Source organism: Papaver somniferum, chromosome 6, assembly GCF_003573695.1.
Source record: "Papaver somniferum cultivar HN1 chromosome 6, ASM357369v1, whole genome shotgun sequence".
Lineage (NCBI taxonomy): Eukaryota > Viridiplantae > Streptophyta > Magnoliopsida > Ranunculales > Papaveraceae > Papaver > Papaver somniferum.
The window spans coordinates 58774850-58798347 of record NC_039363.1 but is presented as its reverse complement, the minus strand read 5'-3'; the positions used below and the strand labels follow the sequence as shown (position 1 = coordinate 58798347).

The following is a 23498-nucleotide window of genomic DNA, read 5'->3' as shown; positions in this document are numbered from 1 at the left end:
CATAGTCCCTCCATTGTTAGCATTTTTGAAGGTCGATATCATGGCCTTCCTCCATATATATTTTGTAGCCTTTGGGATGAGGAGCCTGATTTTTTGGATGCTGTTAGAAGTGTTTGGAACCTTCCAGTTCATGGTAATCCTATGGTGGTTGTTGATGGGTGAATTTAGGTTTGAGGTTCTACCCGTCCTAGCTAGCCAAATGAACTCACTTTACCAATAATAGTAAGAGAGAGAGTTGTCCTTCCATTGTACCTTGTCCTTCTTTATATAGACTTTTCAAAAGCCCTTTCCTTTCATGACATCATGCCATGTGTCTCAGACTTCTTTAATTACTACTAATGACATTCCTTCTCTAATAAGACCTCCTACTTTCCTATCAACTCCTCCCTTGTCCTTTCCATCTAATGGACACTTTCTGGGTGGACTTGGGCTTTATTCCCCAAGTCCTCATGTCCCATGTTGGGTTTGTCTCCCTTTTGAGGGAACACTAGCCTGGCTAAGGGGTAGTATTTTTCATGTATCAACATTAGTCCCCTGACTATTGGTTCAATTGCTAAATGACCCGATATTCATAAAAATCTTCCTTGGGCGCCTCTCCCTTTATAGACAGTTGAGACGAGGATTTTCTTCCCCCTTAACTCCACGATCATGGGCGACGTTTCGGTTTCCGTCGGTTGCCATTCCCTCTGCATAAGTGCCACGTTCAATCCCTAAGATTCTCTATATATAGGGACATCAGTTTGTTTCCCCTTTATCTTTCTTCCTTTTTTCTTTATTTTGAACATACCATACACTCGCCACGTCTAGCAATTCTACTAGTAGTTCATCCGACGAGTCCAGTGATTCTGAGGAAACCATGAACGCATGTTCCGAGGAGACTGAATACTCGGATCAAGACGAGATTCTCTTACCCGCCCCGGCGGATGGTAGGTCATACTCGATCGTGGAGTTTAGGAGCGAGCCAGCTCTAAAACGCGCGTTGAGACTTAGAGAACTTCGTGGAGGTAAGCGCATTTCTCCCCTTTAAGATATCTTAGTTCCTATCCTTCTAAATCCTCCTGTATTACCTTATCCTTCCGCGCCTGGATGGCTCTTGCGACCTGATTCAGAGACTATGGACGCCTTTGCGTTCAAAACGGTGCCGCGGATGTCCATTCATCGTGGCGACTATGATCTTCCCCTTATCGATATTCGATCCAAATCAAAGACTCATCCAGTATGGCCACACTGGGCATCCCGTATACGCTCCAATCCCATTCACGCGGTTGTTCTCCATAAAGCGGGTATTGATAAAGCTATAAACTCGTCTCTTAAACGGTAAGTGCAGAGGTGTATACGTGGCCTAACAAGGCTCTTTTGTCACTGGGCTTTCCCCGTTCATACCCTTTTTACAGCATGGGGGGAAGCAACCATTGTTTTAGAGGATGTCGTCGCCCTCACTGGGCTACCACTCCATGGTAGTCATTCATACGATGAGGCGGCTGTCTATGGAGCGCTTGATGATGAGGATAAAAGGTTGTGCACTTATTTTCTGAAATATAAGGATGATTCACGTCGTGAACTGGTACGGAAAGACCAGGTGCCGCAGAGGCGAAGTGATACCAAGAAAGTCGTCGGCTTAGAAGGAAAAGGGGGGTCTTCGTCCGCCGTGAAGGGGAAGGCTAAATGGGTTGAAGAGAAAAAAGTTTCCTTCGTCGCGCTCAACAGGCGAGCAACTACTATCTGGCTCTATCCGCGCATATGAGGCGATTCATGGCTCATCGATACCAACAGAAGTTGATTCTGAAATGGTCGTTAAAACCAATCGTCGTGCCTCTTTTCCTCTTTGGTTGAAGTACTGGGCTCCGCGGATAGTTGATGGGAAAGTTCGTCATCCTAAGCGAAAAGACAAAAAACCTCACGCGGAATTATCCACTTTCATCTTATTTTGTATTTATCACGATGTGTTTGAATACAGTCCCCAAGACACTATTAAAGGCGAGCTCGTGCCCATGGCAATCTTACTATCCAGCGGTGTTTCTTTCCCGCTTGCACCAATGTTCCTAGGTGGCCTGTATCGTCATTTGGATTTGTTTTGTAAGGATCTTCAAATGGTGGGATCATCCCACAAGATTGAGACCTACATCCCTGCTTCTTTTATGCAAGCGTGGTATTGGGAGCATATTCCTCCGTGCGCGCCTGACCCTAATGAGTTAGCAATTAGAAGATGTTATACAAGACGATGGTTCGGTCAAGAGGCTTCCCGTTGATTACGGCTACCCACGGATGGCTCTTTGGAAACTGAAGGGGAAAATACATAAAGGCAACCTTGGAAAGCACTTGGACGTGGTTTAGGATTTTGAACCGTTTCCTTATCAAGACGGTCGATCGGGTCCGACACATTATGATTTCATTGAACCCTTTGATGTGGAGTTGGATTCGACAAAACTTTTGTCAGAAGCAGATTTAGACTCGGCAATGGCCGTGCTGACTGGTTATCTCCCCGGTTTCCATGCTGTTAAGTTCATCGTTATGTCTTACAACCCTGATCGTGCGACTCGGCAAGTTTGGCTCGACCAAGGGGTTCCCCATAGGTTTCCTCCTTCGGAAATCTCTGATATTGGGGATGTCATTGCTAGCTTCAACCGTTATGTTTTCAAAGGGGTGACCCGTCTGTCCCATCGAGGAATCAATTTTTTATTCAAACATCTTATCCCCGTTCGTCCCTTAGCGGTTACTGAAAGGGCCCCATGAGTACCATGATTTCTTGCGGCGCCGAGCTCTGAATTTTATTTTGCGCAAATCATCTCCTCCTCATGATTTGTCAGTTCAGGACCTCCGAGCGCTTCATGCATCTGGCCGGATTAAACTTGATGATGTTGTAGCTGCTGAACATCGTCTTGTTCCAGCCAACAAAGGCCGCCCCTTGGAGACCTTAGTGACTTATTGGGCTCCTCCTGAGGGTCACGAGCCTTCTCAGGGAGATCCTCCTTCCAATCGCCTAGGTTGGAATCCCCCTTTCTTACGTGATGGAAGAGTATCTGAACATGCCCGAGTGTGATTGGACTGAGAGGAGTCTAAAGAAGAAATCTAAGCGAGAGGCATCCCAGTCATCTGTTCTGCTCCCTTGCTCTTATGTTAATACCTCGTGCTTGCAGCCTCAGCAGAGCCATCGAAGGAGCGCGTTACAGCCTCCCGTGGGTGCAAGTAGAAGCCCAACCCCTTCATTTGTAGATCAATTGAGGAATATGGGGGTTAGTCTTCCAAAAGGAGCTGGTTGGGTATCTCCGCTCTCATGTATCGTCAGTTCATCCCCTTCGGGCAGAAACTGTCCGCGGTCGGGTTGAACCTCCGGTGTCTCCCAGTGTCGTTCTGCAATCAATGAGTCCATCTGGGTCCGGTCGGTCGGTTTTCGGTGGGTTTCGTCCCACGTGGCATTAACCGTTAATGATCCTACAAGTGACTTCCTATTTAATACGTGTCTTCGTTCTTCTATTCTCCCTCTCTCTTCTCTCTTTATTATTTTTATAAATCCGAGTTGTTTTTGCAATGGTGCTCATTTCTCATTTGTCAAACTCCTCTAGTGGCTCTGAGTCGTCCTCTAGTTCCTCTGCTTCTCACTCTAAAGCCGCTGATATTCTTCCAGATTCGTCGATTCCTGAAGGTTTTTTTTTTTACTGATCACTATTTTCTTATGTTGACATATTGTCATTGGCGCCAGGATATGGGTAAGAAGCGCAAGGAAACTGCTGCCTGACACGGATTGTGTGCGGCGCGTAGTCCCCAGCAGCGATGGGCCTGCTAAATGCGCTACGGTGGATGGTGGTATCTTTTCTGCCCCTTCAGGAAAGCAAACTGATGATCCTTCTTCTGACATACCAACCATCCCCGTTGTGTCGGAAGACTCTGAAGACGCACGATTTCGTTTCCCTTTGGTGGTGAGCACCGCCGATGTTGGGGTAGACCCTGCTACCCACACCCTTGTCCATGGATTCTTGGTTCCGACTGATTATGGTGCCACTTATAGGGACATCGTTGAGCGTGGTGGTGGTCATATGGCGAACGAGGGTCTTTGGACATCCGCATTTTTTGTTATATGACTAGAAATCTTTTGGAAGTCTTGAACCGTCTTACGCGCGTGGGGGATGATCCTGTTGATGCACCAACATTACGTGGCTGGGAAACTACTGTGCAGTTCACGCTTAATGTTAAGTTTCCGATAGCGTGGTTGGAGGAGTTGTTGGCACAGGTGAAGGGACGAAATGAACCTCGTGGTCGGCTTACGAGTCAAATTTCTTAGTTAGAGGGGAAGCTGAGGAAGTGCTCGGAGACAGCTTCTAGCAAACAGGAGGTGTTGGATCTGTTACTTGATGATGTTGGCATGGCCACTGATGAGATGCTATGGGATGAGACTGCGGAAGCAACAGTTCGCGCTGAGCTTGAGAAGAAGCGGCAAGATTTGGATAGGCTCTAATTTATTTTAAGCGCTTTGCCCTTGGTTTTTCCTTTATTTTTCCTTGTTGAACTTGTCTTTCGAGTGGTGTAGTTACTTGTTTGTTTTTAGATTGTGGGATATTGTGGTGTTTGATTAATTGTTTTTGTTGTTGGTATTTTAATATCCTTGGTTAATTATCCTTTCTTACTATTGGGTGGTATGAGAGGTTGGTAAAAACGCGCCTACCCTTCTTTTTATTTATTGAGATGTTGGGGTGGGCGGTCATTGGTGAAAAGCGCCTATTACCCCCTCCTTTTATTGAATAGGTATCAGGTGGGATGGGCGTCATTCAAGGGCGCTTGTTCTTCTTTTCTTCTAGATTATACTTAGCACTTCTTGGATGTCAGGCGCTCAGGCATTTTTGGCTAACTTGATACCTTTTACAGTTTTATCAATCAATCAGGCGCCTCTGGCTAACCCGAGACCTTTTTGTGGATTCGTCAGTCGATTAGGCGCCTTTGGATGGCCTGAGATTTTTTGTAGATTTAGCAGTCAATCAGGCGCCCTTGGATAACCTGAGACCTTTTATAGATTTGTCAGTCGATCAGGCGCCGTTTGCTGATCTGAGACCTTTTGTAGATTTGTCAGTCAATCAGGCGCCCTTGGCTGACCTGAGACCTTTTGTAGATTTGTCAATCAATCAGGCGCCCTTGGCTAACCTGAGACTTTTAGTAGATTTGTCAGTCAATCAGGCGTTCTTGGCTAACCTAAGACCTTTTGTAAACTTGTCAGTCTATCAGGCGCCTTTGGCTGACCTGAGACCTATTGTATATTTGTCAGTCAATCAGGCGCCTTTGGCTGACCTGAGACCTTTTGTAGATTTTTCAGTCAATCAGGCGCCCTTGGATGACCCGAGACCTTTTGTAGATTTGTCAGTCAATCAGACGCCCTTGGCTGACCAGGGACCTTTTGTAGATTTGTCAGTCGATCAGGCGCCCTTGGCTAACCTGAAACCTTTTGTAGATTTGTCGGTCGATCAGGCGCCCTTGGATGACCTGAGACCTTTTGTAGATCTGTCAGTCAATCAGGCGCCCTTGGCGAACCTGAGACCTTTTGTAGACTTGTCATTCGATCAGGCGTCGTTGGCTGACCAGAGACCTTTTGTAGATTTGTTAGTCAATCAGGCGCCTTTGGCTGACCTAAGACCTTTTGTAGATTTATCAGTCAATCAGACACCTTTAGCTAACCCGAGACCATTTTGTGGATTCGTCAGTCGATCAGGCGTCTTCGGCTGACCTGAGACATTTTGTAGATTTGTCAGTCAATCAGGCATCGTTGGCTGACCTGAGACATTTTGTAGATTTGTCAGTCAATCAGGCGCCGTTGGCTGACCTGAGAGCTTTTGTAGATTTATCAGTCAATCAGGCGCCCTTGGATAATCTGAGAGATTTTGTAGATTTCTCAGTCGATCAAGCGCCCTTGGCTAACCTGACCTTTTGTAGATTTGTCAGTCGATCAGGCGCCCTTGGCTGACCTGAGACCTTTTGTAGTTTTTTTCAGTCAATCAGGCGCCCTTGGCTAACCTGAAACCTTTTCTAGATTTGTTAGTCGATCAGGCGCCCTTGGATGACCTAAAACCTTTTGTAGATTTGTCAGTCGATCAGGCGCCCTTGGCTAACCTGAAACCTTTTGTAGATTTGTCAGTCGATCAGGCCCCCTTGGCTGACCTGAGACCTTTGTAGATTTGTCAGTCAATCAGGCGCCCTTGACTAACCTGAGACCTTTTGTAGATTTGTCATTCGATCAGGCGTCGTTGGCTGATGATAGGTGTCTAAAACACCTAATTTTCTATGTAGTAGTTATGCTTTCTTTGCTATTTTTTCTTGTGAATTTTGTATTTTACGTTTGTTTTGAGTGTTTTAGGTATTTTGGAGTCGCACGGAGGAAAAAAAAGAAGAAATCACCCAATTTAAGCCAAAAGGGCAAAATTATCATTTTAAGGGTGAGCACTATCTGGAGCCCAATCAAGGTTAAGGGGGGAGTATTAAATAAAGACTAGTTGTTGTTATAGGGCACCCACTGGGGTGGACCTTATCAAGGTGAGTGGGTACTAAATAACTAACCCTACCTCTTTACCCTAAATCGAGAGACGTGTTTCTCTCATTCACCTCATTCTACAGTCCCTTAAATTGAGATGAGAAAAGCAGTTATGACTGCCGTTAGTTCCGAGAGATCGAGATGGATCAAAAACACAGAGAGGGTTGAATCGATGGGATCTGTTGGAGATAATATACCTGCTGCTATTGAATCGGAGAGATGGAGTCGATAGAGAAGAAATCAGATCAAAATAAAGTAAGGGTTTACTGTGAGAATCGAAGAGAAGAAGACAGATTTGGTTGCAGCTCTATGATATGCTATTACTGCTGTGAAGATTGGTAGGAATTTGTGTTGAATTCAGAACGAATCGAAGATGGGTTTTATTCTGAATCTGAGATGATGGAAGATGGGTTCGATTTGAGAGAGGGCATTGAGAAAGGTATTGACACTGTTTCGATGAAAGATGGAATTGCAGAGAAGATGGTGATGAACCTGCTGTTGAATCGAAGATGGTAGTCTGTTGAAGTTCTGGTGGAATGGGTATGAAGCCGAGAAGGACTAGGAGAAGATGAGTCTGTTACTGTCATTGATTGAAGTTGTTGTCGATATCAGAGAGGAATGAATGGGTTTGTGGCTATGAATGATTGCAATAGAAGCAGATGATGTTGCTGATGTTGCAGGGAAGCATGGAAGAACGATTGAACTGTGAATGCTTGAACAATTTAGATGTATGTTAGGATTGTGCAGAAAATGAAGATATCGGCCTGAAATTGGCCTTCAAAATTCTTTGATTACAGACAGAATTAGGCCGACTCTTTGCTTTGGCGAGTTAACTCAGTGGGTCGTAAACCCTAACTCGACTAGTCAGCCGACTCATCTTTGAATAAGAATACTGACTCGAGATGGCTGACTCTCTACCTTGACCTCTTTGACCAGTGATCGTTAGTTTGACAGTTATTATTAACGGACCGTGACGGAATATTCTGTTAACGGAGAAGAATATTCAGGTAGCCGTCAGTGCCATTTCAGACCGGATTCCGGTGATCCCGAGTAATTTCCGGCGACTCAAAATTACATATTTTTGTGTGAGTTTCTCTCATGGATGTGAAGACTTGGACTTGGAAGTGGATGAAGAATTTGGCTTGGAGTTGGATAGAGAAGATGTAATATTTGAGAAAGACTTGGATTTGGAAGTTGAGTTACAAAGGGAAAGGGATTCTATTCCTAAGAGGATTTCAAGGAAATTGAAGCCTATAAATAGAGAAGTTCTCTACTTTTCTCTACACACTTCTACACCTTCTACATGCACAACACTTCTCTTTTCTTTATTCTTTGTGTGAACTCCTTAGCATGAGTACATAATTTTCTTATTGATTGAGGATGAATTCCTAGTTCTTAACACATGATTTGAGTTTTTGTTTTAAATCTAATTTGAAGTTTTTCACATGATTATCATTTGTTTTTACTAATAGGAATGTTTATACATTCATGGTTGATTGATAGGTCGTTTAGGATACATACTAAATTGATTTGTTAATTGATCTAAAGCTAGTGAAATTTAGGGGATAAGTAATTGTTTCTTGACTCTTTCCACAAGTGGAAAACACGAGACCTTGCGGAGGGATTCCGTGGAGCAATTGTCTGTGAAAACAACGTTAGCAAGTAGACCTTGAGCTAAGAGTCTAACTACTAAAATCAACCTAATAAATTAATAAATCTTAATGTGTTTAACTAAATTACATCTTGAGTGAGCTACTACTAGGTGGTTTGGTGAATAGAATCCCGTAGTCGAGAACTTCCGTATCCGGTGATATTAGGGATTTAGGGGTTTAGCACTGAGCTAGCTGCTTTACCTACGGTTGGTGATAATATGTGACTAATAAAAAGTGGAAAAGGACATAACTTGAATCATTGTTTTGCAACGAAGAAGGATTCCTTGATCTAATCTCTCTTATTGATTTCAACTTTATTTTTTTAATTGCTTTGTTTATTCTTTTACTTTATAAAATCTAAAACCCCCCCTTTTTGTGACATTATAAGACAACTAAAACCTCTTGCTCCTCGTGGGAACGATCCTTACTATCGCTATATTACTTGTTAATTAGTTAGAAAATATTAATTAATTTGTTGTGGTTACGACACGCATCAAATTTTGGCGCCGCTGCCGGGGAGCAGCGGAGCATCTTTAGTTGTTTTTATTTTATTTTCGTTTTATTTTTGCTTCTAATTTTTTTCTTCTTGAATTTTTATTTCAGGTACCAGTTTTCCATGTATGGTGGACAAGAGCAAGCATATTACAACAATCAATACGGTTTTCAACCTCAACATTATGGCAATTTCCAACCATCCTTAGGATACAGACTTTATGGATATTCTCATACATATCAAGAACCTTATGACAGGTATATAAGTGAACAATCACTAGGAGGGGAGGATAGTTATGCTTCTAAATCTATGCCTGATCTCCTTGGTGTAAGGCAACCTAGTTTGAGGGAACTTGAGAGAAGGTTATATCAATTGATCGATGAAGGTTTAGCATCGGATGAAGAAATTCTTCAAGCTAAAAGAGCTTTAAGAATGGAGCGTGAAAAATGTTATAATATGGGTTTCGATGATGATTTGAACCTTTTGAAAATTATTAACAAGGATAAAGTTATTCCAACTCCGGATCATGATAACGATCATTCACCTATTCAAAAGGAGGAGATTGGGTGTGACTTGCCTATTGTTATAAATGGTGTAACACCCTCACAAGAAGATCTTACAATCTATACCGACGAAATTCATTTTAGTGAATGGCCCGATTCCGATGATGAAAATGTTGAAGAGATGATGCTTGAGAATGAAACCGAATTGAATGATATTGTGGAAGACCCAATTGAACTTGCCAAAGATTTTAATGATGCCGAGACTTTGGTTAAGGAATAAAATGACAAAGAATGGTTGCAAGGTTTTATAGAGGACCATGATATACAAGAGGTAAGTAATTCACTTGAATTTTTTAAGGATGAAGAGGATTCTGTAATACAAGAGATTGTGCAAGGTTTGTCTAACTTTTTGCATATTGATTCTTCTCCTTTACCTCTTATTGGTTTGAATGTATGTGCTTCAAAAGTATTTTTGGATGATTTTGTTTCTAGATATCCACCACTGGAAACACTTGATGCTAACACTATGTAGGTTTGCCAAGATAAATACATGGAAGTTCCCAAATTCTATGTTCTTTATACACTTCCGAGTGAGGACAAGAATAAGTGTGGGGGAAATTTCTACCGAGCGATAATTTCACTATTGTTTTCTTGTGCTAATATTTGTATGAAGCTAGTGTTTACAAAACAAGTACTATGGGTGGATCCCCAAATTTTCCGACTGTTAGTATATGGGGAGTAAATTTTACAAGTGGCAAGTCGGTCCGTCGATTTTAAATCAAGCGCTTAATGGGAGGCAACCCATAGGTTTTTTATTTCTTATCCTTTTACTTTTTATTTTCTTTTTGTTTTTTTATTTATTTTTTCTCTTATTCCATATCATACTAGGATTTCCCACCTTGACTTTACTTGGACGATTCAATTACATTGAGGACAATGTAAGGTTTAAGTGTGGGGGAGTGGTTAAGCATATTAAAAAAAATTTGCATAAAAGCTCCAACTTTTAGAGATTTTAGAGTCACTAGCATACTTCTAGCTATGTTTACATAGAGAAACACTACTCTTTGATCTCTTGAGTGCTAATTTTTTCAATCATGAGGGTGACGTCTGTAGATGAAAGCCTCATTCTTGTAGTTCGATTTGCAGTTAGCACCATTCTGTCTCTCGAAATTAACGGATCCATAGAAACACCATCATCATCAACAAGGGAGCGACATCAAAATCTACAAGGAAAGTTGAAAAGGTTCAAGGTTTACAAGCAACGGAACAAGAAAAGAGAAAATTTCATATCCAAGTAAAGAAACTAGACAATGTGCGGAATTATATATACATGTTGAAGACTTATTTACAAGCAAAGAAAAGCAAAAGGTGAGAATTATTGAAGTTTATGATTTCGAGACGATACAAGTTGTGAAGATTCAAGCGATAAAGTACTTTTCCCACGGCCATGGTTTGTTTTTATTTTCACTTTGTTTTGTATTTTATTTCTCTTGTCTCTAAAAAAAAGTTAATTAAAAAAAAATGAAAAAAAAAATGAGATAAGAGAAAAAATTATCATTGTTTTACTTTTTATTTAATAAGCCGTGGGGAAGGAAAATCTATAAGGAAGTTTCAAGCGACAAGGATTTAAGGTAAAAAGTTACAAATTGTCAAGGATCTACGAAATTCAAGAGTTTATCATCAATAGTTTGAACCGAAGACGAAGACCAAGAAGATAAAGATGAGGAGCGGAAAACGTTTCTATTGGATGTCATGAGAGTGGTGTTATCATCATTGCAATCGGATGTGAATGTGAGTAAGTAATCTCATCCTCGATAATAGTGGTTGATTTCCTTTCTTAGAGATCGTCAGAAAAATGGTTTTTCAAAATGTTAAAAGATGTGGGTTTTTAAAATATTTCGGAAGTTTTCCTTCCCACCATTAAACGTGTTGCAGGAATTCTTTCTTCATTCCTACCTGCACACATGTGAGAACCATAAAAGTACGTCCTTTGAGTGAAATTTCATAAAACCCTTTTTGGTGAGGCAGAAGTCGAGGCGAAATGCTTATTGATCGCTTCTCAAACACGCGTTCTCTCATTATGGTGTGGTTATTTCTCACTCAACATTTAAGAATGAGAATATGTTCTTTAGTATTTCTAACTTCTTATTACTAGCATGCAAAAAATTTATGTCCTCATAACTCTTTGGATGCTTGGGACGCTGGTACACTTTGAAGTTGTAAGTTTTAGTTTGATTTTCTCGAGGACTAGCAAAGTCTAAGTTTGGGGGAATTTGATAGGTGTATAAAACACCTAATTTACTATGTAGTAGTTATGCTTTCTTTGCTATTTTTTCTTGTGAATTTTGTATTTTACGTTTTTTTGAGTGTTTTAGGAATTTTGGAGTCGCACGGAGGAAAAAAAGGAAGAAATCACCCAATTTGAGCAAAAAGGGAAAATTTATCATTTTAGGGGTGAGCACTATCTGGAGCCCAATCAAGGTTAAGGGGGGAGTATTAAACAAAGACTAGCTGTGGTTATAGGGCACCCACTGGGGTGGACCTTATCAAGGTGACCGGGTACTAAATAACTAACCCTACCTCTTTACCCTAAATCGAGAGACGCGTTTCTCTCATTCACCTCATTCTACAGTCTCTTAAATTGAGATGAGAAAAGCAGTTGTGACTGCCGTTAGTTCCGAGAGATCGAGATGGATCAAAAACACAGAGAGGGTTGAATCGATGGGATCCATTGAAGATAATAAACCTGATGCTATTTAATCGTAGAGATGGAGTCGATAGAGAAGAAATCAAATCAAAATAAAGTAAGGGTTTACTGTGAGAATCGAAGAGAAGAAGACAGATTTGGTTGCAGCTCGATGATCTGCTATTACTGATGTGAAGATTGGTACGAATTTGTGTTGAATTGAGAACGAAGCGAAGATGGGTTTTATTCTGAATCTGAGATTATGGAAGATGGGCTCGATTTGATGAGAGCATTGAGCAAGGTATTGACACTGTTTCGATCAAAAATTGAATTGCAGAGAAGATGGTGATGAACCTGCTATTGAATCGAAGATGGTAGTCTGTTGAAGTTTTGGTGGAATGGGTATGAATCCGAGAAGGAATAGGATAAGATGAGTCTGTTACTGTCATTTATTGAATTTATTGTCGATCTCAGAGAGGAATGAATGGGTTTGTGGCTATTAATGATTGCAATAGAAGCATATGATGTTGTTGATGTTGCAGGGAAGCATGGAAGAACGATTGAACTGTGAATTCTTGAACAGTTTAGATGCATGTTAGGATTGTGCAGGAAATGAAGATATCGGCCTTAAATTGGCCTTAGAAATGCTCTGATTACAGACAGAATTTGGCCGACTCTTTCCTTTGGCGAGTTAACTCAGTGGGTCGTAAACCCTAACTCGACTAGTCAGCCGACTCATCTTTGAATAAGCATACTGACTCGAGCTGGCTGACTCTCTACCTTGACCTCTTTGACCAGTGATGACCGTTAGTTTGATAGTTATTATTAACGGACCGTGACGGAATATTCTGTCAACGGAGAAGAATATTCAGGTGGCCGTCAGTGCCATTTCAGGCCGGATTCCGGTGATCCCGAGTAATTTTTCGGCGACTCAAAATTACATATTTTTGTGGGTTTCTCTCATGGATGTGAAGACTTGGACTTGGAAGTGGATGAATAATTTGGCTTGGAGCTAGAAAGAGAAGATGGAATATTTGAGAAAGACTTGGATTTGGAAGTTGAGCTACAAAGGGAAAGGGATTCTATTCCTAAGAGGATTGCAAGGAAATTGAATCCTATAAATAGAGAAGTTCTCTACTTTTCTCTATACACTTCTACACCTTCTACATACACAACACTTCTCTTTTCTTTATTCTTTGTGTGAACTCCACAATACTTCTCTTTTCTTTATTCTTTGTGTGAACTCCTTAGCATGAGTAGCTAATTTTCTTATTGATTGACGATGAATTCCTAGTTCTTAACACATGATTTGAGTTTTTGTTCTAAATCTACTTTGAAATATTTCACATGATTATCGTTTGTTTTAACTAATAGGAATGTTGATACATTCATGGTTGATTGATAGGTCGTTTAGGATGCATACTAAATTGATTTGTTAATTGATCTAAAGCTAGTGAAATTTAGGGGATAAGTAATCGTTTCTTGACTCTTTCCACAAGTGGAAAACACGAGACCTTGCGGAGGGATTCCGTGGAGAAATTGTGCGTGAAAACAACGTTAGCAAGTAGACCTTGAGCTAAGATTCTAACTACTAAAATCAACCTGATAAATTCATAAATCTTAATGCGTTTAACTAAATTACATCTTGAGTGAGCTACTACTAGGTGGTTTGGTGAATAGAATCCTGTAGTCGAGAACTTCCGTATCCGGTTGGTGATAATCTGTGACTAATAAAAAGTGGAAAAGAACATAACTTGAATCATTGTTTTGCAACGAAGAAGGATTCCTTGATCTAATCTCTCTTATTGATTTCAACTTTATTTTTTTTAATTGCTTTGTTTATTCTTTTACTTTATAAAATGTAAAACCCCCCTTTTTGTGACATTATAAGACAACTAAAACCTCTTGCTCCTCGTGGGAACGATCCTTATTATCGCTATATTACTTGTTAATTAGTAAGAAAAATATTAATTAATTTGTTGTGGTTACGACACGCATCAGCTGACCTGATACCTTTTGTAGATTTATCAGTCAATCAGGCGCCTTTGGCTGACCTGAGACCTTTTGTAGATTTATCAATCAATCAGGAGCCCTTGGCTAACCTGAGACCTTTTGTAGATTTGTCAGTCGATCAGGCGCCTTTGGCTGACCTGAGGCCTTTTGTAGATTTGTCAGTCGATCAGGCACCCTTTGCTGACCTGAGACATTTTGTAGATTTGTCAGTCGATCAGGCGCCATTGGCTAACTTGAGACCTTTTGTAGCTTTGTCAATCGATCATGCGCCGTTTGCTGACCTGAGAACTTTTGTAGATTTGTCAGTCGATCAGGCGCCTTTGGATGACCTGAGACCTTTTGTAGACTTGTCAGTCAATCAGGCGCCCTTGGCTGACCTGAGACCTTTTGTAGATTTTTCAGTCGATCAGGCGCCTTTGGCTGACCTGAGACCTTTTGTAGATTTATCAGTCGATTAGGCGCCTTTGCATGATCTGAGACCTTTTGTAGATTTGTTAGTCGATCAGGCGACGTTGGCTGACCTGAGACCTTTTGTAGATTTGTCAATCAATCAGGTGCCCTTGGCTGACCTGAGACCTTTTGTAGATTTGTCAGTCAATCAGACGCCCTTGGCCAACCTGAGACCTTTTGTAGATTTGTCAGTCGATCAGGCACCTTTGGCTGACCTGAGACCTTTTGTAGATTTGTCAGTCGATCAGGCGTCGTTGGCTGACCTGAGGCCTTTTGTAGATTTATCAGTCAATCAGGCGCCCTTGGCTGACCTGAGACCTTTTGTAGATTTGTCAATCAATCAGGCACCCTTGGCTAACCTAAGACTTTTAGTAGATTTGTGAGTCAATCAGGCGCTCTTGGATAACCTAAGACCTTTTGTAAACTTGTCAGTCTATCAGGCGCCTTTGGCTGACCTGAGACCTATTGTAGATTTGTCACTCAATCAGGCGCCTTTGGCTGACCTGAGACCTTTTGTAGATTTGTCAGTCAATCAGGCGCCCTTGGATGACCTGAGACCTTTTGTAGATTTGTCAGTCAATCAGGCGCCCTTGGCTGACCAGAGACCTTTGGTAGATTTGTCAGTCGATCAGGCGCCTTTGGCTGACCTGAGACCTTTTGTAGAGTTTTCAGTCAATCAGGCGCCCTTGGATAACCTAAGACCTTTTGTAGATTTTTCAGTCAACCATGCGCCCTTGGCTAACCTGAGACCTTTTGTAGATTTGTCAGTCGGTCAGGCACCTTTGGATGACCTGAGACCTTTTGTAGTTTTGTCAGTTAATCAGGAGCCCTTGGATAACCTGAGACCTTTTGTAGATTTGTCAGTCGATCAGGCGCCTTTGGCTGACCTGAGACCTTTTGTAGATTTGTTAGTCAATCAGGCGCCCTTCCTAACCTGAAACCTTTTGTAGATTTGTCAGTCGATCAGGCGCCTTTGGCTGACCTGAGTCCTTTTGTAGATTTGTCAGTCAATCAGACGCCCTTGGCTAACCTGATACATTTTGTAGATTTTTCAGTCAACCAGGCGCCCTTGGATAACCTGAGACCTTCTGTAGATGTATACTCGTAGTTGATAGGGAAAACATTTTTTACCACGAAGAGATTATTTACAATTTTTGTGTTACTACTCACATTTCCCCTCTTCTTCTCTCTTTCACATCAATGGCAAGGGAAAGGGTCATGCTCGATTCTTTTCTTGGCTGGCCCGAGTTGTCCATAGGCGCGCTTTCGTTCAAATATACTCCTTATGGCGATACATTCTTTTTTGGGTGTCCTAATCTTCGGTGATAGTGGCAGTACCTGACAGAGTTTCTATCCATCTTGTTGACGTCTACCGTCGTCGGGGGGAGATGGATTTCTCCTCTGGTGACCCATTGGATAAGTAATTCGACTATGTGCTCTTTAGTGTAAGGGAAAAGGGGTGGTGGATTGAAGTCGCACCTAGCCTCTCAATTTCTTCCTCGGCCTCTTCCGCCAGTTCGTAATTGATCTCTCCTTTCACTGTTAGTGCTTGGTCTTACGTTGCGCGACTCCTCAGACGCAGTACTGACCGTATGACGCCAAGTAGAGTCTATGTGTATTTCTTCTACACAATCGGCAATCCTTTCAGCTGCTTCTTCTAGCTCGACAAAGGTTTGGAATCTGAAGTTGATCAAATTCCTCTTGAAAGCTGGGATCATTCCCCGTACGCAAATATCGACGAGTGTCTCTTCATTGATTTCTTCATGACAGTCTAGCATCAGGCGCCAGAACCGTAAGATATACTTTCATATTTCTTCCCCTATCCGTTGTCCATTGTTGCTTATATCTATCGTCGTGATTTTCCTCTTAGCTGAGTAGAATTTCCGAAGGAAGAGTGTGGACATGGTTGTTCCGGAATCTACACTTTCTGCCTTCAGGTTGTCGTACCAAGTGAATGTCGTGCCTGTGAGCGATTTGGGGAATTCTCTTAGGCATAAATTTTTAACGGAGGCTCTATCATTCATTGCTGATAGGAATCGGCTAAGATGTTCTCGGGCGTTTCCTTGTCTGTCATATGTCTTGAATTTTGGAGATGTGTAGTCTTCGGGGTATTTGTATTTTAGAATATCCATCGGGTATGGGCTACTTATGCGGCAGTGGTTTTCTTGTTTCACCACATGATATTTTTCTCCAAATACTTCGTCATTTCTTTTTGTGACATTGCCATCGTCTCGTCGTCTATGCACTTCTCGCCCTTCATCTTTTCTCTGGGAGTGTCTTGCCCTGATATTACTGCTTGTGCGATCCAATCTTCGAGATCCTGCCTTCTGCGTGAGCGCTCCTATAGTTCCTTTTGCATGTTTTGCAGGGTTGATAGTATAGGTTTTGTTACTTGCGTGCTCTTTCCTCGTGTTGTCGTCGTGTCTCTGTTTTGGGATCCATATTTTGTCGGTCGTATGATAACATCTTGGATCGGTGTTTCTTCCTCGTTGTCCTCCTCTATTGTTACTTCTTCCAAATTGATGGGTCGGTCAGTTGCTTGGTTCCCTATTGTACCAGGGTTAGCGCCTCCTTGGTGTGTCATGGTTAGCTAGGCACGAGCCTCCCATTGTGGTCGCCAAATGTTGATGGGTGAATTTAGGTGTGAGGTTTCACCCTTCCTAGCTAGCCAAATGACCTCACTTTACCAAGAATAGTAAGAGAGAGAGTTGTCCTTCCATTGTACCTAGTCCTTCTTTATATAAACTTTCCAAAATCCCCTTCCTTTTATGACATCATTCCATGTGTCTCAGACTTCTTTAATTACTACTAATGTCATTCCTTCTCTAATAAGACCTCCTACTTTGCTATCAATTCCTCTCTTTTCCATTCCATCTAATGTACACTTTCTTGGTGGTCTTGGGCTTTAGTCACCATGTCCCATGTTGGGTTTGTCTCCCTTTTGAGAGCACACTAGCCTGGCTAAGGGGTAGTATTTTTCATGTATCAACAGTGGTCATTGTGACTAAGCTTAAGAGACTTAAGAAGGTCTTGGGAGAGTGGAAGAATACAAGATTTAAAAGAATTTCTAATCAGGTTGTTGCTGCTCAAGGTCTCATGCATGATATCCAAGAGCAACTTCAGGTTTCTCCTTTAAATAGTGATATTGTTAGAAGGGAAAAGGAAGATGTTTGCTCTTATGCTAAGCTTGCAAGATATGAGGAGTATTTTGTTAAAAAAAATCAAAAGTAAAGTGGATGGAAGGAGGGGATACTAATACTGAAATTTTCCATTCCACTTTGAGGGAAAGAAGATCCAGGAATAATATTCTAATTCTCAATTCAAGGGACCAAGTTAGATTGGAGGATGATAAAGAAATTGGTGCTGAGTGTGTTGATTTTTTAGTTCCTTGTTCGATGTTAACCCTTCTGGTGATCCTATGGAAGTTCTTGAAGATTTGTAATTTGAAAAGTTGGTCTCCCCTGAGGATGCTTGAAATTTAACTAATCTTGTTACTAGAGATGAAATTGTGGAAGCTCTTGCTTCTATCCATTCTTCAAAGGCATCTGGTCCTGATGGCTATAATAGCTATTTCTTCAAAGCTGCTTGGTCTGTAGTTGGTGATGATTTTTTGGCTGCAATCAAGAATTTTTTCAAGTTTGGTAAATTTCTCAAAGAAGTAAATAGCACTTTCATCACCCTTGTTGCTAAATGTGAGAATCCTTCCTCCATAGTTGATTGTAGACCCATTTCTTGCTGTAATGTCTTATATAAGTGCATCCCAAAGATCATTTCTTCTAGAATGAAATTTGTTTTGAAGGGTTTAGTGAGCTCCAATCAATCTGCTTTTATCTCAGGTAGATCCATATAAGACAACATCCTTCCTGCCCATGAAATTGTTAGAAATTACCATAAAACTGTGGGTACTCCTAGATGTTCCTTGAAAATTGATCTCCAAAAAGCCTATGACACTGTTAGCTGGGAGTCAATTAATGTTGTCATGAAGAAGTTTGGATTTCCTGTTTTATTTATTCAATGGATTCTTGAGTGCATTTCTTCTTCAAAATTTTCTGTGTTGGTGAATGGATCTCCTTATGGATTTTTTGGAGTTAAGAGGGGAATTAGACAAGGCTTCCCTATGTCACCATACCTGTTTGTTATGGTTATGGAGGTTTTAAGTGCCTTATTGAAGAATCGGGTAGACTCGGGCTCCTTTGGTCTTCATCCAAAGTGCAAACTCACTCAACTTACTCATCTCTTCTTTGCAGATGATGTTTTAGTGTTTTTCAAAGGTAACATCATAGCTGCTCAAGTACTTGGCAAGGTATTATTGGACTTCAGTCTTTTTTCAGGATTAGTGATTAATATTAAGAAGATTTCTCTTTATTCTTCTGTTATTGGGGAGGATATTCTTCAGGGTATTATTGCTAGCTTAAATTGTTCAAAGGGATCTTTACCTGTTAGATACTTGGGAGTCCCTCTGATTTTTACAAAGCTATCCTATAATGATTGCTTACCTCTCATTGAAATGGTAACCAAAAAGGTTAAATCTTGGAAAGGAAGACATTTGGCTTTTGTTGGGAGGCTTATGTTGATCAAGCATGTGCTTAGTGGTATGGTCTATTTTTGGTTTTCTTGTGTTTGTTTTACCTAAGAGGGTGATAAAAGAATTGAATACTATCTTCAAGAGTTTTCTGTGGTCTGGCTCTGACTTGGGAAAAAAGCATAACCCTGTTGGATGGACTCAAGTTTGCACCCCTGAAAAAGTTGGTGGTCTTGGAATTAGAGATTTGGAGCTTACAAATGTTACCACCAATTTAAGGCATATCTGGGACATATCCTCTGGGAAGGTAACCATTTGGACTCAATGGATCCATGCAAATTTGATTAGAGGAAGAGACTTTTGGTCCCTGCAAATTCCTAAGGATTGCTCTTGGAGCTGGAGAAGAATTCTTGATTACAGAAGGTATGCACAGCAATTTATGGGAGTTTGTCTTGGTAATGGAGAGACTACTAGCTGTCTTTATAGATTTTGGCATCCTAATGGTAGAATTTGTGATTGGGTTCCTGAGGAATGTTGCAAGAATATTTGTCCTAATCCACAGGTGCACCTGGATAGCTTTATGGAGGATGGAAAGTGGAATTTTCCTTTATGCTCTCATAGTGATAATTTCCCTACCTCTTCTCTCATACAGGTAGTGGAGTCTGATACTAGAGATAAGGATTTAATCAATTGGAAAGCTAGTGTCACTGGGGAATTCTCTATGAAAATGACTTATAATGCCTTGAATGGTCCTAGAGAGGATTTCCCCTAGTACAAAATTACTTGTTTCGAACACAGGATTCCAAGACATTCCTTTATTTTTTGGGTGACCTGCCTGAGAAGGCTTAAAACTAGAACAAAATTGAAGAAGTGGGGACTTATTGATAGTGATGCCTGTTTATTGTGTGACAGTGGTTCTGAGGATGAAGATCATCTATTTTTGAGTTGTCCTTATTCAAATTCTATTTGGCATGGTCTTCTGCTCAAGTTAGGATGCTTAAGGAATCCTTGTAATACTTGGGATGCAGAGCTTTAGTGGTGTTTATCTGGATTTAAAGGTGATGGTGCTATAGCCACTCTGAAAAAACTCTGCTTGAACAGTTTTGTCTACCATATCTGGAAAGAAATAAACAGAAGGGTCTTCTCTAACCAAAGTATAAGTGAAGATGGAGTCAATCTTATGATTATTAATGATGTAAGATTGAAGTGTATCTCTTCAAAGCTTCATGAGCTGGATAGTCCTTAGTTTAGAAGATTGGTGGTTGGATGGGGGTTTGAGTGCTCTTTAAAGTCCCACATGTGATAGATTGTACCTGGATCTTTCCTTCTGGGGATGAAGTCATGATAAATATTGATGGATCTAGAAGGGATGACTCTGGATGGTATGGTGCCATTATTAGAGACCATTTGGGCATTGTCCTGTCTGCTGCTTGAAGGGGTTTTGTTCCTACTACTATTGAGGCTCATGAACTGCAAGGAGTAGAGTTGGTCTTGAATCTTGCAAAGTTTAAAAGACACAAAAGATTAAATATTTGTACTGACTCTTTGGTGGTGTATAACCTTCTTTCTGACAACAAGGTCATCCCTGCTTGGAGTGTTCTTCATGTTTGGAGAAGGATTGTTCATCTTTGACAGATTTTTGACTGCATTAGATATTCTCAGGTATACAGGGAGACTAATAGGGTTGTTGATTACCTTGCCAGTTTTCACCCTAGTGAGAGCTTTGTAGAAATAGATCCCTCCATTTTTGACAACAAGTTGAAGAAGATTGTGGCTGAAGATAGTAGTCGTAAGACTTACTACAGGAAGTAGTTTGTTTTCTTTTTGGTTTTATTTTCTTTTGTTTAGCTTGTAAGGTTCTGGGTTCTCCTTAAACCCTGCGGACTGTGTAAAAAAAAATGATGACTCGTTCACTTGTGTCAAAAGATAAATATAAATCCTTATGATTCCACTTTTCTTTGTAGCGGAATCTATTAGATTGTAAAAATGAGTATTTTCTTAAGACAAGTTAGTCCTTGATTGCTGATAGAGTGATTTCCGTTATGAAATTCTTACTAGATTTTGTTAGTCTCTTAAAAACAATATGAATGTACAGTTATTGCTAGGGAATCAAATTTCACTGAGTTTTTCTCACATCCTTTACTAAAATACTTTAAACATCTAAAGAGTGCGCAAGGAGATGGTTAGGTATCATCATTCGATGAATCTTCTTTACTCGGTATTATCTTCCATTACTTGCTGCAATTTTGATTTTTCTTCGTCTCTGCTTTCATCAATAACGCACACATGCTCTTGTATTATAGTAGAGTTGAATATAAAGTTTTTGAACTCTCTTGCTTCCAATATTTTTTTATCTTCATTTATTCTATTTGTTTTCTCAATTTCATTTTTTATTTCTCTTTTATTTTTTAGGAGAACCCAAGTCCGTGGAAGTGGCTCACTAACCAGGAACAACCACCCGACGCTGTGAATAACAATTCAGTGAGTATGTGTTCCTTATTTACAGTTATTGGTTCTCCTTAATATGCAGAGGTCTGAATTTCATTAAGTGTGTGTATTGGTAATTTGGTAGGCATTCTCTGCTCTTCGTGAGAAGGTCATGGGAAACCTGGAAAATCATGCTTCCCCTGGGACACGAGCAACACCTGGGCAGCTATTACTGTGCTGCAAGTGACACATAATGATGACGCGTTACAGAGTTGCAGGCCAAGTCAGTATATCCGTAATGGCGCATCATGGATCCATAATAGCGGTATACAGTATAGACTGTCAAGTGCCAAGAATGGCATAACCTCGCAGGTCCAATGAAGTGCAAGTTCAGCTCTTCATTGTAAAGACATTTGGTTAAGGAATGAAGCTATTGATCGACAAAATGGAGCTTCATTGAGGAAAGGCAATACATGGCCAAAGTGGCAAGATGCGACATACGATGTTGGCATTAAGGCATATCCATGGAATTGAGTTGACCCAAACTCAAGGATGATGCAAGAGTGAAGAATAGGCCAAGAGTTGGTCTATGGCATTAGTTCAAGGCTGACCAAAGCTTGAATAATGCAAACAAGCTAGTAATGCAAGAGTGACATTGTTATTGTCAAGCATATTGGCTAAGTGAAGCAAGTGACGGTTAGGAATTGGTTATTGGGTTTGCAAGCATGCCAAATGTGTGAGACAAGATAAGTAGGTTATAGAAGAAGTTTATAACCATTCATAACCACCAAGAACAAGTGTGGCATCAGTTGGCGTGACAACACAAAAGGTGGCAGTTGCAAGTGGCGGTTATGGAAACTATTTGGACACTTGGATGTCCAAGGCTTGTGCAGCGGTTGCACAGAAGTTTTGGCCTGATCCTAGTTAGTATAAATAGCTTAGGAATCAATAATGTTGGTGTTGTTCAATTGAGAGAAGAACCACTAATGTAGAGAGAGTTTTAGGCATTCACCAAGAGGGTGAATGGCCTGTTTTGGTCCATGTGATGGACGAGTTTTGTAATCTTTCTTTAGTGCAATAAAATGGGTTGTTGCAGTATTCATTGTGTTCATGATGTTGCTGATGTTGTGTGAGAATTGGTTAAGTACATGGCAGAACCTCTTATACTTGTGGGGGCATGAAGAGTTAGAGAGAAAGAAGAGTAAAGACTTCTGTTGTGCAAAGCCTTTGGAATGAATGCAGATGCATACTTTGATGCAAGTATGCCAGGCTGAGTACTTGTGGGTGATGGTGAATCACTGAATCACAGAGTGTTGCTGGTCATGTCCCATGAAAATTTTAGGCGATTAAATGGGCGTGTGACAGCAACCATGGGTAAGAGGATGGGATGATTTGAAAAGAGGGAGAGGCAACCCCATATCTGGAAATCAGTAAGTATTAACTCATGCGGAGTGTCAGATCACCAATCTTATGTATTTGGTGGTCAAATGGGTGATTTTCTATACGAAGTTAATGTGTACTGTTCTGTTGCTATAGTATCCAATATTTCAGGTCGATATTCGCAAATACAGCCAGGTTAGAGCTTTTAATAAAGATCAAGTGTTCAGTAAGGCTAAGTGTCACATATATGTGTGCGAGAAGGCTGCTGCAGAGTGCAAGTTGCATTCTCACCTTCACCATTCTATGGATTATGCCAGTGAAAGCTACCATTTTAAGTTGATTTCTAGTCTACACGTTCTGATAATAATCACCTGGATTGAGTTCTTGTCATTCCAAAATCAAACCTCTTGTGGTGACGAGGTCTTAGTTTTCCAATTGGTTGTTTCTGGGTGAGGTGTGGATGTAACCCTTCTTGTCGACTGTTCATGACGAAAATGAGCATCACTGCTCGATAACTTGGCTATTGCCAAACCCATAAGCTGCACCCAGTTGTGCTTCTCTATATGGCATCCACGTGATAATCATGTCCGTATTGTTTCTTTTGATATGACTTGTCAATTCATCTTACTGCATTTGTTTATTTTACTGTTACTGCTACTCAAGCCAACCATTGCTACATCATATCTTCAAAGGACTACCTTTTTAAACCTTTGTTATTATTCAGATTGCTTCAGGACCTGGTTTCTTGCAGAGTGGTAAGTTGGTGTTGGAGCTTTGGAGGATCATAAAGATTGCTCATTTCTCTACCAATTTCGGTTTTTGGGTGGGGCTAGGTTAATTTCAATAGAAGAGCTACCATCA

The 23498-nt window shown here is 40.8% G+C and overlaps 1 protein-coding gene across 1 annotated transcript in view; it reads left to right on the top strand.

Moving 5' to 3' along the window:
- The window catches only part of LOC113290834 (succinate dehydrogenase assembly factor 2, mitochondrial-like), a 35868-nt gene extending 13177 nt beyond the window's left edge, over nucleotides 1–22691 (top strand). Inside the window, exons 4-6 of the mRNA XM_026540426.1 lie at nucleotides 21243–21311; nucleotides 21403–21479; nucleotides 22622–22691. Coding sequence (XP_026396211.1) covers nucleotides 21243–21311; nucleotides 21403–21479; nucleotides 22622–22691 — 216 coding nt within the window. The remainder of the gene's footprint in view (nucleotides 1–21242; nucleotides 21312–21402; nucleotides 21480–22621) is intronic.
- Nucleotides 22692–23498: the final 807 nt, after the last annotated feature.